The sequence below is a fragment of the Salvelinus namaycush genome, chromosome 33, assembly GCF_016432855.1.
Source record: "Salvelinus namaycush isolate Seneca chromosome 33, SaNama_1.0, whole genome shotgun sequence".
Lineage (NCBI taxonomy): Eukaryota > Metazoa > Chordata > Actinopteri > Salmoniformes > Salmonidae > Salvelinus > Salvelinus namaycush.
In genome coordinates, this window is record NC_052339.1 from 27266639 (window position 1) to 27283219 (window position 16581).

At 41.8% G+C, this 16581-nt stretch overlaps 1 protein-coding gene across 1 annotated transcript in view; it reads right to left on the minus strand.

The window, feature by feature from the left end:
* LOC120027893 (piezo-type mechanosensitive ion channel component 2-like) overlaps nucleotides 1–16581 on the minus strand; it is an 85998-nt gene that overhangs the window by 25800 nt on the left and 43617 nt on the right. Inside the window, exons 23-27 of the mRNA XM_038972990.1 lie at nucleotides 6070–6235; nucleotides 5835–5924; nucleotides 4557–4681; nucleotides 1707–1822; nucleotides 103–232 (exon numbers count right to left, since the gene is read on the minus strand). Coding sequence (XP_038828918.1) covers nucleotides 103–232; nucleotides 1707–1822; nucleotides 4557–4681; nucleotides 5835–5924; nucleotides 6070–6235 — 627 coding nt within the window. The remainder of the gene's footprint in view (nucleotides 1–102; nucleotides 233–1706; nucleotides 1823–4556; nucleotides 4682–5834; nucleotides 5925–6069; nucleotides 6236–16581) is intronic.

A 16581-nucleotide genomic window follows, 5' to 3' on the forward strand; every position in this document is an offset into this window, starting at 1 on the left:
CACAGTGTTCAGTCTGGTTACACCAGAAATGGAGGAGACTAAAAACCTATTATTTTCATCTGCTTTCAATGACAACTTGGGTCTTCCTGCTGCGCTTCATACCTTCCTCCAGGTCCTCTTTCCTTGACTTGCTGCTGCTCCCTTCAGTGTATTTCTTCCAGAAGCGGCGTTTCTCCTTGCTGCGCTCCTTCATGGCTGTCTTGGAATTGGTCATCCAGGCGTGGTAAACAAACTGTGGGGAGTGGATGTTAACAACCACACTGGTGGACTACTGATCAAACACAATGTGCCCAGAGGGACTGTTGAAAGCATGTTTGGCTGCTTAATTGGGACACTTACCCGTCCTTTAAGAGATTTGATTTTTAACGAGTCTGGTTCATGTTGACAGACTTGCGATTGGTGTGCTTTATCGAAAGTCAAGCAATGTGGCCCAAATTTTGCTCACACACTCAAAACCGAAGAGTTGAGTTGAAATGAGTGTAGGAAATGTGTCCGAATTAGGCAGCCAAAGAGAATATACCCTAGTCAACCAACCAGTAAGTCACAGGAAAAGGCAAAAACCATTGACAAAGTACACAATGCAGAGGAGACCAGTTTCAGGGGGTGTTTTGATCCAATGAACTGAGATGTAAGGGAATGTGTTTATGGAGATGGGACAAAAAAGGGATTTACAATTGAATAAAGCGCCCCTAAAGATTAACACATCCCACCATTCCTAGTTTGAGAACAGGGTTTTACATTTTATTTTTATTTTTAAATGTAACCTTTACTTAACTAGGCAAGTCAGTTAAGAATAAATTCTTATTTACAATGACGGCCTACAATGATGGGTTGGGGTTGATTCCATTTCAGTTCAGTACATTTCAGTTTACTTCCTGAAATTGACCCAACTGAAATAGTATTGATCCCAACCCTGTTTAAGACACAGACCTAACTCCACAGAGAATTACCCTGGAAGAAAAGCCACTCAACACCACATCTCTCTCCCAAAGCACACACAGGGAGGAGATCTACGCCAGAAACAGAAGAGCAACACAGTTCACTGAATTTCAACTGCATGCATCATCAGCGGCCGTCATTTTGTCATGACTCGGCATCATCTTGTGAAATGGAGGAGCGGCCGTGGTATTTGAACAGAACTTTATTGACATCGTGGTCATGTATTGGAGTGAGAGGGGAAAATGCATTTAATGTCGTGAGAAAGTGGCTTGGACTGGAGTGGTCAAGGATACTCACAGTATACAAAAAGGGAAATACAAGATAGAGACCTAGTTGTGAGAGTACCTTGGCTGCCCTCATTATATACTGCAGAGCAGCTTTGGGCAGCTTAATGATAGACTTTGTTAAAGCCAGCAAGGTAGAGGAGGACAAAGCAGGGGTGAGAGTTAGAAGACCATAACATTTGTCACAAATAAAGGCCAAAACAAACACAACTCACAACAAAAGAATGTTAACAGTTGGTACTTGGTTAAAAGGAGAGAAAACTGTTAAGTGCGGAGAGAACAAACAAAATTTGGTAATTAGACTTGTTACCTGTTTGTGATAAGAACAATCACACATTAAAACAGAAATAGAAGCAAGCAGTCCCGTTTAAATAATCGATAAAAAGAGAAAAAATGCACATAAAAAGACTATCCAACTGTTGTTACTGGACAAAAATCAATATTCTCACAATGCAGGACAGTGGTAAAGGGATTATTTCCTACGTTCGAGCGAACCTGAAATGCAGACTTCTTGGGCTGTTCTTCCTCATTTTTATCCTCCTCTTCCTCCTCTTCTTCACTGTCCGTCTCAAACAGGTAATAGTTACCACTTCTCACCACTGAGAGGGGAGTGAAAGACAAGGTTAAAGGTTACCCACTTATACTAGTCCACTTGTGTATTACACTGTACCAGAGTATGTGAGTGGAGCAAAGTTGGAGCGGAGTGTACAGCGGAGCGGAGCTGGAGCGGAGTGTACAGTGGAGCGGAGTGTACAGCGGAGCGGAGTGTACAACGGAGCGGAGTGTACAGCGGAGCGGAGTGTACAGCGGAGCGGAGTGTACAGCTGAGCGGAGTGTACAGCGGAGCTGAGTGTACAGCGGAGCGGAGTGTACAGCGGAGCTGAGTGTACAGCGGAGCGGAGTGTACAGCGGAGCTGAGTGTACAGCGGAGCGGAGTGTACAGCGGAGCTGAGTGTACAGCGGAGCGGAGTGTACAGCGGAGCTGAGTGTACAGCGGAGCGGAGTGTACAGCGGATCGGAGTGTACAGCGGAGCGGAGCTGGAGCGGAGTGTACAGCGGAGCGGAGTGTACAGCGGAGCGGAGTGTACAGCGGAGCGGAGCTGGAGCGGAGTGTACAGCGGAGCGGAGTGTACAGCGGAGCGGAGTGTACATCAGAGCGGAGTGTACAGCGGAGCGTTCCCAATTTGACTGGAGGGCGGAGCGAGATTCCCAAAGACTCCAGTAGCGCTCACTCGAGCTCAGGGCATGCGGAGTGTACAGCGGAGCGGAGTGTACAGCGGGAATATGGCCCTGGTCTAAAGTAGCGTGCATCTGTAGTCTACTTGTGTGCTGCTATAGCCCCTTGCTTTAGCTACTGTCATGCAGTATGCTAAATATTTTCATACAGAAACTGATAAAACACACAGGTGAAAAATCAAGGTGATTTACAAAGATGAGGACCAAGAGCAAGAGAGGGAGTGTGGTGATGTAGTGTCCACAACTAAAGAATCATTGTGGAATCTGAAAAGACACATTTCCAAAAAGCATGATGGTGTACTTACTACGTGCACATGCTAACAGAAAGGAACGAAGTGGGTAGATAGCTAAGTGTGTCATTGTAGCAAAGTATTTATAAACAAAAAATCGAATCTCTTAAAAGTTTCCTTCATTTCTGTTCTATTATCTATACAATAGTCCATAATTGATTTTGGCTCAATATTCCCACTTTCATCGAACCGACCGACCGACCGACCGACCGGCCTGCCTGCCTGCCTGCCTGCCTGCCTGCCTGCCTGCCTGCCTGCCTGCCTGCCTGCCTGCCTGCCTGCCTGCCTGCCTGCCTGCCTGCCTGCCTGCCTGCCTGCCTGCCTGCCTGCCTGCCTGCCTGCCTGCCTGCCTGCCTGCCTGCCTGCCTGCCTGCCTGCCTGCCTGCCTACCTACCTACCTACCTACCTACCTACCTAGGAGGATATTCTCCAGTGGTTCTACAAACGCTGAGAGGATATTCTCCAGTGGCTCTGCAAACGCCGAGAGGATATTCTCTGCTGCTGGTCTGCTCTCCAGACACCATCGCATGAGCCTGAAGCCACAGACTCTGGCCAAACATGTTTCTAAAAATGAATTCAAAACCACTATAGACTGAGCCTAATAGCACATTTTTCCTTTAATTTGTATTTCATTCTAAGTAAGTATATTTATAGAATATAATTACTTAATACAACTAAATGCTGTTTGAAAGCTAAATGCTTTATGTCCCTACAAGTCTAGTGTCACACTCCGAAATGCTTCACAATGTATTTCTTTGTAGTCTATAGCCTTGGAATAATTTAAATAATATAGCCTGAATAATTCATTTCCGTTCCTTCTTAGTCTCCCTGTCTGAATCCTGACCTATTTAGAGTGTTTATATGCTGTTTAATATGACATGTAGCCTATTTGAAATTATGAGCGCTTCTTACATTAACCTTATGTTTATTCAAATACTTTTAATTCAAGTCATATGGTTTGGTTTCAATACTTCAAACACAAATGGTAGTCACTAAAATAGATGGGTGTTGTTTAAATTTGGATTTTAATGAATGGAGCGAATTTAGAACGGCAGTTATTTTTTTCTTTAGCGAAGCGGTTGGAAAGGATGTGGAGTTCTGGAACGTCCACCACTCCATGAGCGATGAACAGGAATGAACTGCGCTCACATACACACCACAGGCGGCTGGTGGCACCTTCATTGGGGAGAATGGGCTCGTAGTAATGAATGGAATCATTGGAATGGTATTTAAACATCAAACACGTGGTTTCTTTGTGTTTTATACCATTCCATTCACTTCATTCCAGTCATTATCTGAGCCGTCCTCCCCTCACCAGCCTCCTATGGTACACACATATATAATACGTAATGACAAACTCAAATAAGATGTGATAATCATCTTGAGTGTCAATAAACAAATTCAAGCCTAACTTTGTTACATGTACAGTAACTACAGCCACATGAAATACACGATATCTAATTGAAGAGGAATATTTAAAGCTGAATTGCTTCAAATATGAAATAAAAAGGTTGAAGGTCCCTCACTGGATGCATGGTCAACCCACGGCCTCCACCACCGCTGTATTTTATCCACCCTGCTCCTTTCTTTATCTGAAAAACAAAGATTTTTGACCTTGATGGTTTGAATGAACAGTATATACAGTATTATGTAATCGTTGTGGGACTGTGATGTGTCTACAAACAGACGTATCGTTAAATCAATGCAAAACTTTATAGGCTGACATGGGTTGGCAGGACAAGATCATCCAATCATGGCTTTCAGTGCACTAGTTCCTCAAGGCCCAGAAGGCCTCTAGTAGTCCCACCTTCATCCTCCTCCTCCTCGTCCTTGCTGTGTCCGTGGCCTGCGTCTTCGCTCTCCTGCACCAAGCTCAAAATCCTCTCCTTCCCCCTCTTGAACTTCTGCTGTCGACTCTTGATACGGTCCATTCTGATTGGACACAGAGATAGAAACAACGACTAATGACCAGTAGGCTCTGACCACTGTGTATAATTGACAATGAATCTGTACTTTGGTTTTCTCTCTGTTCTTTGCGCTGGCTAGGAGTTGGTGCGTGTGTGGATGTGTTCAGACTGGTATCAGGTTGCGAGAGCAAAAGAGAGACCAATAGAGATGGAGATAGACAGCGAGAGACAGAGAGAGACAGAGAGAGACAGACAGAGAGAGACAGAGAGAGAGACAGACAGAGAGAGAGAGACAGAGAGAGAGACAGAGAGACAGAGAGCGAGACAGAGAGAGACAGATAGAGAGAGACAAAGAGAGAGACAGATAGACAGATAAAGAGAGAAACAGAGAGAGAGAGATAAAGAGAGACAGATAGCGAGAGAGACAGAGAGATAGAGAGCGAGAGAGAGAGTGAGCGAGAGAGAGAGAGAGAGGGGGAGAGAGACAGAGAGACACAGAGAGAGACAGAGCGAGAGAGAGAGAGAGAGAGAGAGAGAGAGAGAGAGAGAGAGAGAGAGAGGTGCTGACTGATCCTCTTGTCCTCATAATGCAGTAGATGTGTCCCACTAACACACTGCTGCCCTGCGGCTCCACATATGAAAACTAAAGTACATCAACACAGTGTAGGAGGACATACATCGTAAATCACAGGGAAGGACTGTCCAAATCTAGTTCATCATGATGAATGGTGTCTTTACTCAGACCTGAATGTAGTAATGACTGGAATACCCTGGAATTAGGGTTCATTTGAGAGTACATACATGGTAACATCTGTGAGGCTTCTCTTTTCAGTGAGAGCTAATAAAATCACAACTGTTATGACAGAGTTTACGTCATATACTGTTTGCCTAATGTGTTGGGATATGAGTTGGGATATGAGTTGGGATATGAGTTGGGATATGAGTTGGGATATGAGTTGGGATATGAGTTGGGATATGCAATTTTTTTTTTATTATACACACTTGTACATGTGTGAAATAGGACACTTATAAGCACCCAGCAAATTATTATTATTATATTAAATCTCTGTGCGTACATCATCCATGTGTAATGACTGTATATTAAGTGTGTGTGTACGGCACATATGTATTGTACTATATGTGTATATTTTCTGTCTGTAGAAAATACATGTTCTCACTGTCTCTTCAGCAGGTCCATCGACCTCTTCTCCACTTCGATCCTGGCTTTTACAGCTTTCACTATGGTCGCTTGGAACAGCTCAGCCCCTCTAACACAACACACACACAATACATCTAATATAAATTGAAAAATAAATTGAATACACAGTAAAGTTGAATTTAATTTAGTTTTATTTGAATGGTCATTGGAAAAGTAAAGTAAACAAAACTAAACCAAACGACATTAAAGTTTACCTGGAGGCGAGGATCTGTGAGGAGCGAATGTCGGCGACCACGTGCAGGAAGTAGTAGCTCATGAATACGCGTCGCTGTAGCAACAGGAAGGCAAAACAGATGCTGTCCCAGATGATGCCTGCCTCGTCGCTAGGCAACTCACAATGCTTGTTGGCCTGTTGCTCAGCTGCAACGATTTCAAAAACATAATCATCAAATATTTGTTAATTCTTTACATTTTGAAGAAAGTGAAACTTTTCTCCTCAACCCCAAATATACTGTACAGCCCCCATCCACTTCAGATGGAGTTACCATCAAGCATTCTCCTCAACCCCAAATATACTGTACAGCCCCCATCCACTTCAGATGGAGTTACCATCAAGTATTTCTGAACATTCAACGGAATAATGCTTCGCAAATCCTTTTAAGCGGGTGTACATTTTCTGTCACATATCAAAACAGAGAAAATGTGTTTCCAAAGGCATTCTGCTTCATAGTGGTGGTGGTGGTGGTGGTGGTGGTGGTGATAGGGTCACTTACGTTTAGAATAGTCTTTTATAGTGGTGGTAGGGTCACTTACGTTTAGAATAGTCTTTTATAGTGGTGGTAGGGTCACTTACGTTTAGAATAGTCTTTTATAGTGGTGGTGGGGTCACTTACGTTTAGAATAGTCTTTTATAGTGGTGGTGGGGTCACTTACGTTTAGAATAGTCTTTTATAGTGGTGGTGGGGTCACTTACGTTTAGAATAGTCTTTTATAGTGGTGGTGGGGTCACTTACGTTTAGAATAGTCTTTTATAGTGGTGGTGGGGTCACTTACGTTTAGAATAGTCTTTTATAGTGGTGGTGGGGTCACTTACGTTTAGAATAGTCTTTTATAGTGGTGGTGGGGTCACTTACGTTTAGAATAGTCTTTTATAGTGGTGGTGGGTCACTTACGTTTAGAATAGTCTTTTATAGTGGTGGTGGGGTCACTTACGTTTAGAATAGTCTTTTATAGTGGTGGTGGGGTCACTTACGTTAGAATAGTCTTTATAGTGGTGGTGGGGTCACTTACGTTTAGAATAGTCTTTTATAGTGGTGGTGGGGTCACTTACGTTTAGAATAGTCTTTTATAGTGGTGGTGGGGTCACTTACGTTTAGAATAGTCTTTTATAGTGGTGGTGGGGTCACTTACGTTTAGAATAGTCTTTTATAGTGGTGGTGGGGTCACTTACGTTTAGAATAGTCTTTTATAGTGGTGGTGGGGTCACTTACGTTTAGAATAGTCTTTTATAGTGGTGGTGGGGTCACTTACGTTTAGAATAGTCTTTTATAGTGGTGGTGGGGTCACTTACGTTTAGAATAGTCTTTTATAGTGGTGGTGGGGTCACTTACGTTTAGAATAGTCTTTTATAGTGGTGGTGGGGTCACTTACGTTTAGAATAGTCCTTTTATGTGGTGGGGTCACTTACGTTTAGAATAGTCTTTATAGTGGTGGTGGGGTCACTTACGTTTAGAATAGTCTTTTATAGTGGTGGTGGGGTCACTTACGTTTAGAATAGTCTTTTATAGTGGTGGTGGGGTCACTTACGTTTAGAATAGTCTTTTATAGTGGTGGTGGGGTCACTTACGTTTAGAATAGTCTTTATAGTGGTGGTGGGGTCACTTACGTTTAGAATAGTCTTTTATAGTGGTGGTGGGGTCACTTACGTTTAGAATAGTCTTTTATAGTGGTGGTGGGGTCACTTACGTTTAGAATAGTCTTTTATAGTGGTGGTGGGGTCACTTACGTTTAGAATAGTCTTTTATAGTGGTGGTGGGGTCACTTACGTTTAGAATAGTCTTTTATAGTGGTGGTGGGGTCACTTACGTTTAGAATAGTCTTTTATAGTGGTGGTGGGGTCACTTACGTTTAGAATAGTCTTTTATAGTGGTGGTGGGGTCACTTACGTTTAGAATAGTCTTTTATAGTGGTGGTGGGGTCACTTACGTTTAGAATAGTCTTTTATAGTGGTGGTGGGGTCACTTACGTTTAGAATAGTCTTTTATAGTGGTGGTGGGGTCACTTACGTTTAGAATAGTCTTTTATAGTGGTGGTGGGGTCACTTACGTTTAGAATAGTCTTTTATAGTGGTGGTGGGGTCACTTACGTTTAGAATAGTCTTAGTGTGGGTACTACGTTAGATAGTTAGTGGTGGGGGTCACTTACGTTTAGAATAGTCTTTTATAGTGGTGGTGGGGTCACTTACGTTTAGAATAGTCTTTTATAGTGGTGGTGGGGTCACTTACGTTTAGAATAGTCTTTTATAGTGGTGGTGGGGTCACTTACGTTTAGAATAGTCTTTTATAGTGGTGGTGGGGTCACTTACGTTTAGAATAGTCTTTTATAGTGGTGGTGGGGTCACTTACGTTTAGAATAGTCTTTTATAGTGGTGGTGGGGTCACTTACGTTAGAAATAGTCTTTTATAGTGGTGGTGGGGTCACTTACGTTTAGAATAGTCTTTTATAGTGGTGGTGGGGTCACTTACGTTTAGAATAGTCTTTTATAGTGGTGGTGGGGTCACTTACGTTTAGAATAGTCTTTTATAGTGGTGGTGGGGTCACTTACGTTTAGAATAGTCTTTTATAGTGGTGGTGGGTCACTTACGTTTAGAATAGTCTTTTATAGTGGTGGTGGGGTCACTTACGTTTAGAATAGTCTTTTATAGTGGTGGTGGGGTCACTTACGTTTAGAATAGTCTTTTATAGTGGTGGTGGGGTCACTTACTTTAGAATAGTCTTTTATAGTGGTGGTAGGGGTCACTTACGTTAGAATAGTCTTTTAATAGTGGTGGTAGGGTCACTTACGTTTAGATAGTCTTTATAGTGGTGGTGGGTCACTTACGTTTAGAATAGTCTTTTATAGTGGTGGTAGGGTCACTTACGTTTAGAATAGTCTTTTATAGTGGTGGTAGGGTCACTTACGTTTAGAATAGTCTTTTATAGTGGTGGTAGGGTCACTTACGTTTAGAATAGTCTTTTATAGTGGTGGTAGGGTCACTTACGTTTAGAATAGTCTTTTATAGTGGTGGTAGGGTCACTTACGTTTAGAATAGTCTTTTATAGTGGTGGTAGGGTCACTTACGTTTAGAATAGTCTTTTATAGTGGTGGTAGGGTCACTTACGTTTAGAATAGTCTTTTATAGTGGTGGTAGGGTCACTTACGTTTAGAATAGTCTTTTATAGTGGTGGTAGGGTCACTTACGTTTAGAATAGTCTTTTATAGTGGTGGTAGGGTCACTTACGTTTAGAATAGTCTTTTATAGTGGTGGTAGGGTCACTTACGTTTAGAATAGTCTTTTATAGTGGTGGTAGGGTCACTTACGTTTAGAATAGTCTTTTATAGTGGTGGTAGGGTCACTTACGTTTAGAATAGTCTTTTATAGTGGTGGTAGGGTCACTTACGTTTAGAATAGTCTTTTATAGTGGTGGTAGGGTCACTTACGTTTAGAATAGTCTTTTATAGTGGTGGTAGGGTCACTTACGTTTAGAATAGTCTTTTATAGTGGTGGTAGGGTCACTTACGTTTAGAATAGTCTTTTATAGTGGTGGTAGGGTCACTTACGTTTAGAATAGTCTTTTATAGTGGTGGTAGGGTCACTTACGTTTAGAATAGTCTTTTATAGTGGTGGTAGGGTCACTTACGTTTAGAATAGTCTTTTATAGTGGTGGTAGGGTCACTTACGTTTAGAATAGTCTTTTATAGTGGTGGTAGGGTCACTTACGTTTAGAATAGTCTTTTATAGTGGTGGTAGGGTCACTTACGTTTAGAATAGTCTTTTATAGTGGTGGTAGGGTCACTTACGTTTAGAATAGTCTTTTATAGTGGTGGTAGGGTCACTTACGTTTAGAATAGTCTTTTATAGTGGTGGTAGGGTCACTTACGTTTAGAATAGTCTTTAATAGTGGTGGTAGGGTCACTTACGTTTAGAATAGTCTTTTATAGTGGTGGTAGGGTCACTTACGTTTAGAATAGTCTTTTATAGTGGTGGTAGGGTCACTTACGTTTAGAATAGTCTTTTATAGTGGTGGTAGGGTCACTTACGTTTAGAATAGTCTTTTATAGTGGTGGTAGGGTCACTTACGTTTAGAATAGTCTTTTATAGTGGTGGTAGGGTCACTTACGTTTAGAATAGTCTTTTATAGTGGTGGTAGGGTCACTTACGTTTAGAATAGTCTTTTATAGTGGTGGTAGGGTCACTTACGTTTAGAATAGTCTTTTATAGTGGTGGTAAGGTCACTTACGTTTAGAATAGTCTTTTATAGTGGTGGTAGGGTCACTTACGTTTAGAATAGTCTTTTATAGTGGTGGTGGGGTCACTTACGTTTAGAATAGTCTTTTATAGTGGTGGTGGGGTCACTTACGTTTAGAATAGTCTTTTATAGTGGTGGTGGGGTCACTTACGTTTAGAATAGTCTTTTATAGTGGTGGTGGGGTCACTTACGTTTAGAATAGTCTTTTATAGTGGTGGTGGGGTCACTTACGTTTAGAATAGCCTTTTATAGTGGTGGTGGGGTCACTTACGTTTAGAATAGCCTTTTATAGTGGTGGTGGGGTCACTTACGTTTAGAATAGCCTTTTATAGTGGTGGTGGGGTCACTTACGTTTAGAATAGTCTTTTATAGTGGTGGTGGGGTCACTTACGTTTAGAATAGTCTTTTATAGTGGTGGTGGGGTCACTTACGTTTAGAATAGTCTTTTATAGTGGTGGTGGGGTCACTTACGTTTAGAATAGTCTTTTATAGTGGTGGTGGGGTCACTTACGTTTAGAATAGTCTTTTATAGTGGTGGTGGGGTCACTTACGTTTAGAATAGTCTTTTATAGTGGTGGTGGGGTCACTTACGTTTAGAATAGTCTTTTATAGTGGTGGTGGGGTCACTTACGTTTAGAATAGTCTTTTATAGTGGTGGTGGGGTCACTTACGTTTAGAATAGTCTTTTATAGTGGTGGTGGGGTCACTTACGTTTAGAATAGTCTTTTATAGTGGTGGTAGGGTCACTTACGTTTAGAATAGTCTTTTATAGTGGTGGTAGGGTCACTTACGTTTAGAATAGTCTTTTATAGTGGTGGTAGGGTCACTTACGTTTAGAATAGTCTTTTATAGTGGTGGTAGGGTCACTTACGTTTAGAATAGTCTTTTATAGTGGTGGTAGGGTCACTTACGTTTAGAATAGTCTTTTATAGTGGTGGTAGGGTCACTTACGTTTAGAATAGTCTTTTATAGTGGTGGTAGGGTCACTTACGTTTAGAATAGTCTTTTATAGTGGTGGTAGGGTCACTTACGTTTAGAATAGTCTTTTATAGTGGTGGTAGGGTCACTTACGTTTAGAATAGTCTTTTATAGTGGTGGTAGGGTCACTTACGTTTAGAATAGTCTTTTATAGTGGTGGTAGGGTCACTTACGTTTAGAATAGTCTTTTATAGTGGTGGTAGGGTCACTTACGTTTAGAATAGTCTTTTATAGTGGTGGTAGGGTCACTTACGTTTAGAATAGTCTTTTATAGTGGTGGTAGGGTCACTTACGTTTAGAATAGTCTTTTATAGTGGTGGTAGGGTCACTTACGTTTAGAATAGTCTTTATAGTGGTGGTAGGGTCACTTACGTTTAGAATAGTCTTTTATAGTGGTGGTAGGGTCACTTACGTTTAGAATAGTCTTTTATAGTGGTGGTAGGGTCACTTACGTTTAGAATAGTCTTTTATAGTGGTGGTAGGGTCACTTACGTTTAGAATAGTCTTTTATAGTGGTGGTAGGGTCACTTACGTTTAGAATAGTCTTTTATAGTGGTGGTAGGGTCACTTACGTTTAGAATAGTCTTTATAGTGGTGGTAGGGTCACTTACGTTTAGAATAGTCTTTTATAGTGGTGGTAGGGTCACTTACGTTTAGAATAGTCTTTTATAGTGGTGGTAGGGTCACTTACGTTTAGAATAGTCTTTTATAGTGGTGGTAGGGTCACTTACGTTTAGAATAGTCTTTTATAGTGGTGGTAGGGTCACTTACGTTTAGAATAGTCTTTTATAGTGGTGGTAGGGTCACTTACGTTTAGAATAGTCTTTTATAGTGGTGGTAGGGTCACTTACGTTTAGAATAGTCTTTTATAGTGGTGGTAGGGTCACTTACGTTTAGAATAGTCTTTTATAGTGGTGGTAGGGTCACTTACGTTTAGAATAGTCTTTTATAGTGGTGGTAGGGTCACTTACGTTTAGAATAGTCTTTATAGTGGTGGTAGGGTCACTTACGTTTAGAATAGTCTTTTATAGTGGTGGTAGGGTCACTTACGTTTAGAATAGTCTTTTATAGTGGTGGTAGGGTCACTTACGTTTAGAATAGTCTTTTATAGTGGTGGTAGGGTCACTTACGTTTAGAATAGTCTTTTATAGTGGTGGTAGGGTCACTTACGTTTAGAATAGTCTTTTATAGTGGTGGTAGGGTCACTTACGTTTAGAATAGTCTTTTATAGTGGTGGTAGGGTCACTTACGTTTAGAATAGTCTTTTATAGTGGTGGTAGGGTCACTTACGTTTAGAATAGTCTTTTATAGTGGTGGTAGGGTCACTTACGTTTAGAATAGTCTTTTATAGTGGTGGTAGGGTCACTTACGTTTAGAATAGTCTTTTATAGTGGTATAGGTAGGGTCACTTACGTTTAGAATAGTCTTTTATAGTGGTGGTAGGGTCACTTACGTTTAGAATAGTCTTTTATAGTGGTGGTAGGGTCACTTACGTTTAGAATAGTCTTTTATAGTGGTGGTAGGGTCACTTACGTTTAGAATAGCCTTTTATAGTGGTGGTAGGGTCACTTACGTTTAGAATAGCCTTTTATAGTGGTGGTAGGGTCACTTACGTTTAGAATAGCCTTTTATAGTGGTGGTAGGGTCACTTACGTTTAGAATAGCCTTTTATAGTGGTGGTAGGGTCACTTACGTTTAGAATAGCCTTTTATAGTGGTGGTAGGGTCACTTACGTTTAGAATAGCCTTTTATAGTGGTGGTAGGGTCACTTACGTTTAGAATAGCCTTTTATAGTGGTGGTAGGGTCACTTACGTTTAGAATAGCCTTTTATAGTGGTGGTAGGGTCACTTACGTTTAGAATAGCCTTTTATAGTGGTGGTAGGGTCACTTACGTTTAGAATAGCCTTTTATAGTGGTGGTAGGGTCACTTACGTTTAGAATAGTCTTTTATAGTGGTGGTAGGGTCACTTACGTTTAGAATAGTCTTTTATAGTGGTGGTAGGGTCACTTACGTTTAGAATAGTCTTTTATAGTGGTGGTAGGGTCACTTACGTTTAGAATAGTCTTTTATAGTGGTGGTAGGGTCACTTACGTTTAGAATAGTCTTTTATAGTGGTGGTAGGGTCACTTACGTTTAGAATAGTCTTTTATAGTGGTGGTAGGGTCACTTACGTTTAGAATAGTCTTTTATAGTGGTGGTAGGGTCACTTACGTTTAGAATAGTCTTTTATAGTGGTGGTAGGGTCACTTACGTTTAGAATAGTCTTTTATAGTGGTGGTAGGGTCACTTACGTTTAGAATAGTCTTTTATAGTGGTGGTAGGGTCACTTACGTTTAGAATAGTCTTTTATAGTGGTGGTAGGGTCACTTACGTTTAGAATAGTCTTTTATAGTGGTGGTAGGGTCACTTACGTTTAGAATAGTCTTTTATAGTGGTGGTAGGGTCACTTACGTTTAGAATAGTCTTTTATAGTGGTGGTAGGGTCACTTACGTTTAGAATAGTCTTTTATAGTGGTGGTAGGGTCACTTACGTTTAGAATAGTCTTTTATAGTGGTGGTAGGGTCACTTACGTTTAGAATAGTCTTTAATAGTGGTGGTAGGGTCACTTACGTTTAGAATAGTCTTTATAGTGGTGGTAGGGTCACTTACGTTTAGAATAGTCTTTTATAGTGGTGGTAGGGTCACTTACGTTTAGAATAGTCTTTTATAGTGGTGGTAGGGTCACTTACGTTTAGAATAGTCTTTTATAGTGGTGGTAGGGTCACTTACGTTTAGAATAGTCTTTTATAGTGGTGGTAGGGTCACTTACGTTTAGAATAGTCTTTTATAGTGGTGGTAGGGTCACTTACGTTTAGAATAGTCTTTTATAGTGGTGGTAGGGTCACTTACGTTTAGAATAGTCTTTTATAGTGGTGGTAAGGTCACTTACGTTTAGAATAGTCTTTTATAGTGGTGGTAGGGTCACTTACGTTTAGAATAGTCTTTTATAGTGGTGGTAGGGTCACTTACGTTTAGAATAGTCTTTTATAGTGGTGGTAGGGTCACTTACGTTTAGAATAGTCTTTTATAGTGGTGGTAGGGTCACTTACGTTTAGAATAGTCTTTTATAGTGGTGGTAGGGTCACTTACGTTTAGAATAGTCTTTTATAGTGGTGGTAGGGTCACTTACGTTTAGAATAGCCTTTTATAGTGGTGGTAGGGTCACTTACGTTTAGAATAGCCTTTTATAGTGGTGGTAGGGTCACTTACGTTTAGAATAGCCTTTTATAGTGGTGGTAGGGTCACTTACGTTTAGAATAGCCTTTTATAGTGGTGGTAGGGTCACTTACGTTTAGAATAGCCTTTTATAGTGGTGGTAGGGTCACTTACGTTTAGAATAGCCTTTTATAGTGGTGGTAGGGTCACTTACGTTTAGAATAGCCTTTTATAGTGGTGGTAGGGTCACTTACGTTTAGAATAGCCTTTTATAGTGGTGGTAGGGTCACTTACGTTTAGAATAGCCTTTTATAGTGGTGGTAGGGTCACTTACGTTTAGAATAGCCTTTTATAGTGGTGGTAGGGTCACTTACGTTTAGAATAGCCTTTTATAGTGGTGGTAGGGTCACTTACGTTTAGAATAGTCTTTTATAGTGGTGGTAGGGTCACTTACGTTTAGAATAGTCTTTTATAGTGGTGGTAGGGTCACTTACGTTTAGAATAGTCTTTTATAGTGGTGGTAGGGTCACTTACGTTTAGAATAGTCTTTTATAGTGGTGGTAGGGTCACTTACGTTTAGAATAGTCTTTTATAGTGGTGGTAGGGTCACTTACGTTTAGAATAGTCTTTTATAGTGGTGGTAGGGTCACTTACGTTTAGAATTGTCATGTTTTGTCTTTGATCTTCATGTCTTGTCCCTGTGCTTCCCTCTGCTGGTCTTATTAGGTTCTTTCCCTCTTTCTCTCTCTATCGTTCCGTTCCTGCTCCCAGCTGTTTCTCATTCTCCTAACGACCTTATTTACTCTTTCACACCTGTCCCCTATTTTGCCCTCTGATTAGAGTCCCTATTTCTCCCTCTGTTTTCCGCTTCTGCCTGGTCGGATTCTTGTTTGATGTTTGCTGTTCCTGTGTCCTTGTTCCGCCCTGTCGTGTTCTTTGCCTTCTTCAGATGCTGCGTGTGAGCAGGTGTCTATGTCAGCTACGGCCAGTGCCTTCCTGAAGCGACCTGCAGTCTGTGGTCGCGTCTCCAGTCGTTCCTCTCTATTGACGAGAGGATTTGACCATTGATAATATCCAGGAGAATCATTATTTGTTTATTACTGGAATAAAGACTCTGTTACTATTACGTCGCTTTTGGGTCCTCATTCATCAGCATAACAGAAGAATCCGACCAAGATGGACCCAGCGACTATGGATTCTCTCAACACTGCCGTCGAGTTCCAGGGAGCAATGCTCGGCAGACACGAGCAGGAATTGTTTGCTGCTCGTCATGCCGTTGAGACCCTGGCCGCTCAGGTCTCCGATCTCTCTGGACAGTTTCAGAGTCTTCATCTCGTGCCACCAGCTACTTCCTGGTCTTCCGAGTCTCCGGAACCTAGGGTTAATAACCCACCATGTTACTCTGGGCAGCCCACTGAGTGTCGCTCCTTTCTCACCCAGTGTGATATTGTGTTCTCTCTCCAGCCCAACACGTACTCAAGAGAGAGAGCTCGGATCGCTTACGTCATATCACTCCTTACTGGTCGGGCTCGGGAGTGGGGCACAGCTATCTGGGAGGCAAGGGCTGAGTGTTCTAACGATTATCAGAACTTTAAAGAGGAGATGATACGGGTTTTTGATCGTTCAGTTTTTGGGAAGGAGGCTTCCAGGGCCCTGGCTTCCCTATGTCAAGGTGATCGATCCATAACGGATTACTCTATAGAGTTTCGCACTCTTGCTGCCTCCAGTGACTGGAACGAGCCGGCGTTGCTCGCTCGTTTTCTGGAGGGACTTCACGCTGAGGTTAAGGATGAGATTCTCTCCCGGGAGGTTCCTTCCAGCGTGGACTCTTTGATTGCACTCGCCATCCGCATAGAACGACGGGTTGATCTTCGTCACCGAGCTCGTGGAAGAGAGCTCGCGTTAACGGTGTTTCCCCTCTCCGCATCTCAACCATCTCCTCCCACCGGCTCAGAGACTGAGCCCATGCAGCTGGGAGGTATTCGCATCTCGACTAAGGAGAGGGAACGGAGAATCACCAACCGCCTTTGCCTCTATTGCGGTTCTGCGGGACATTTTGTCATGTCATGTCCAGTAAAAGC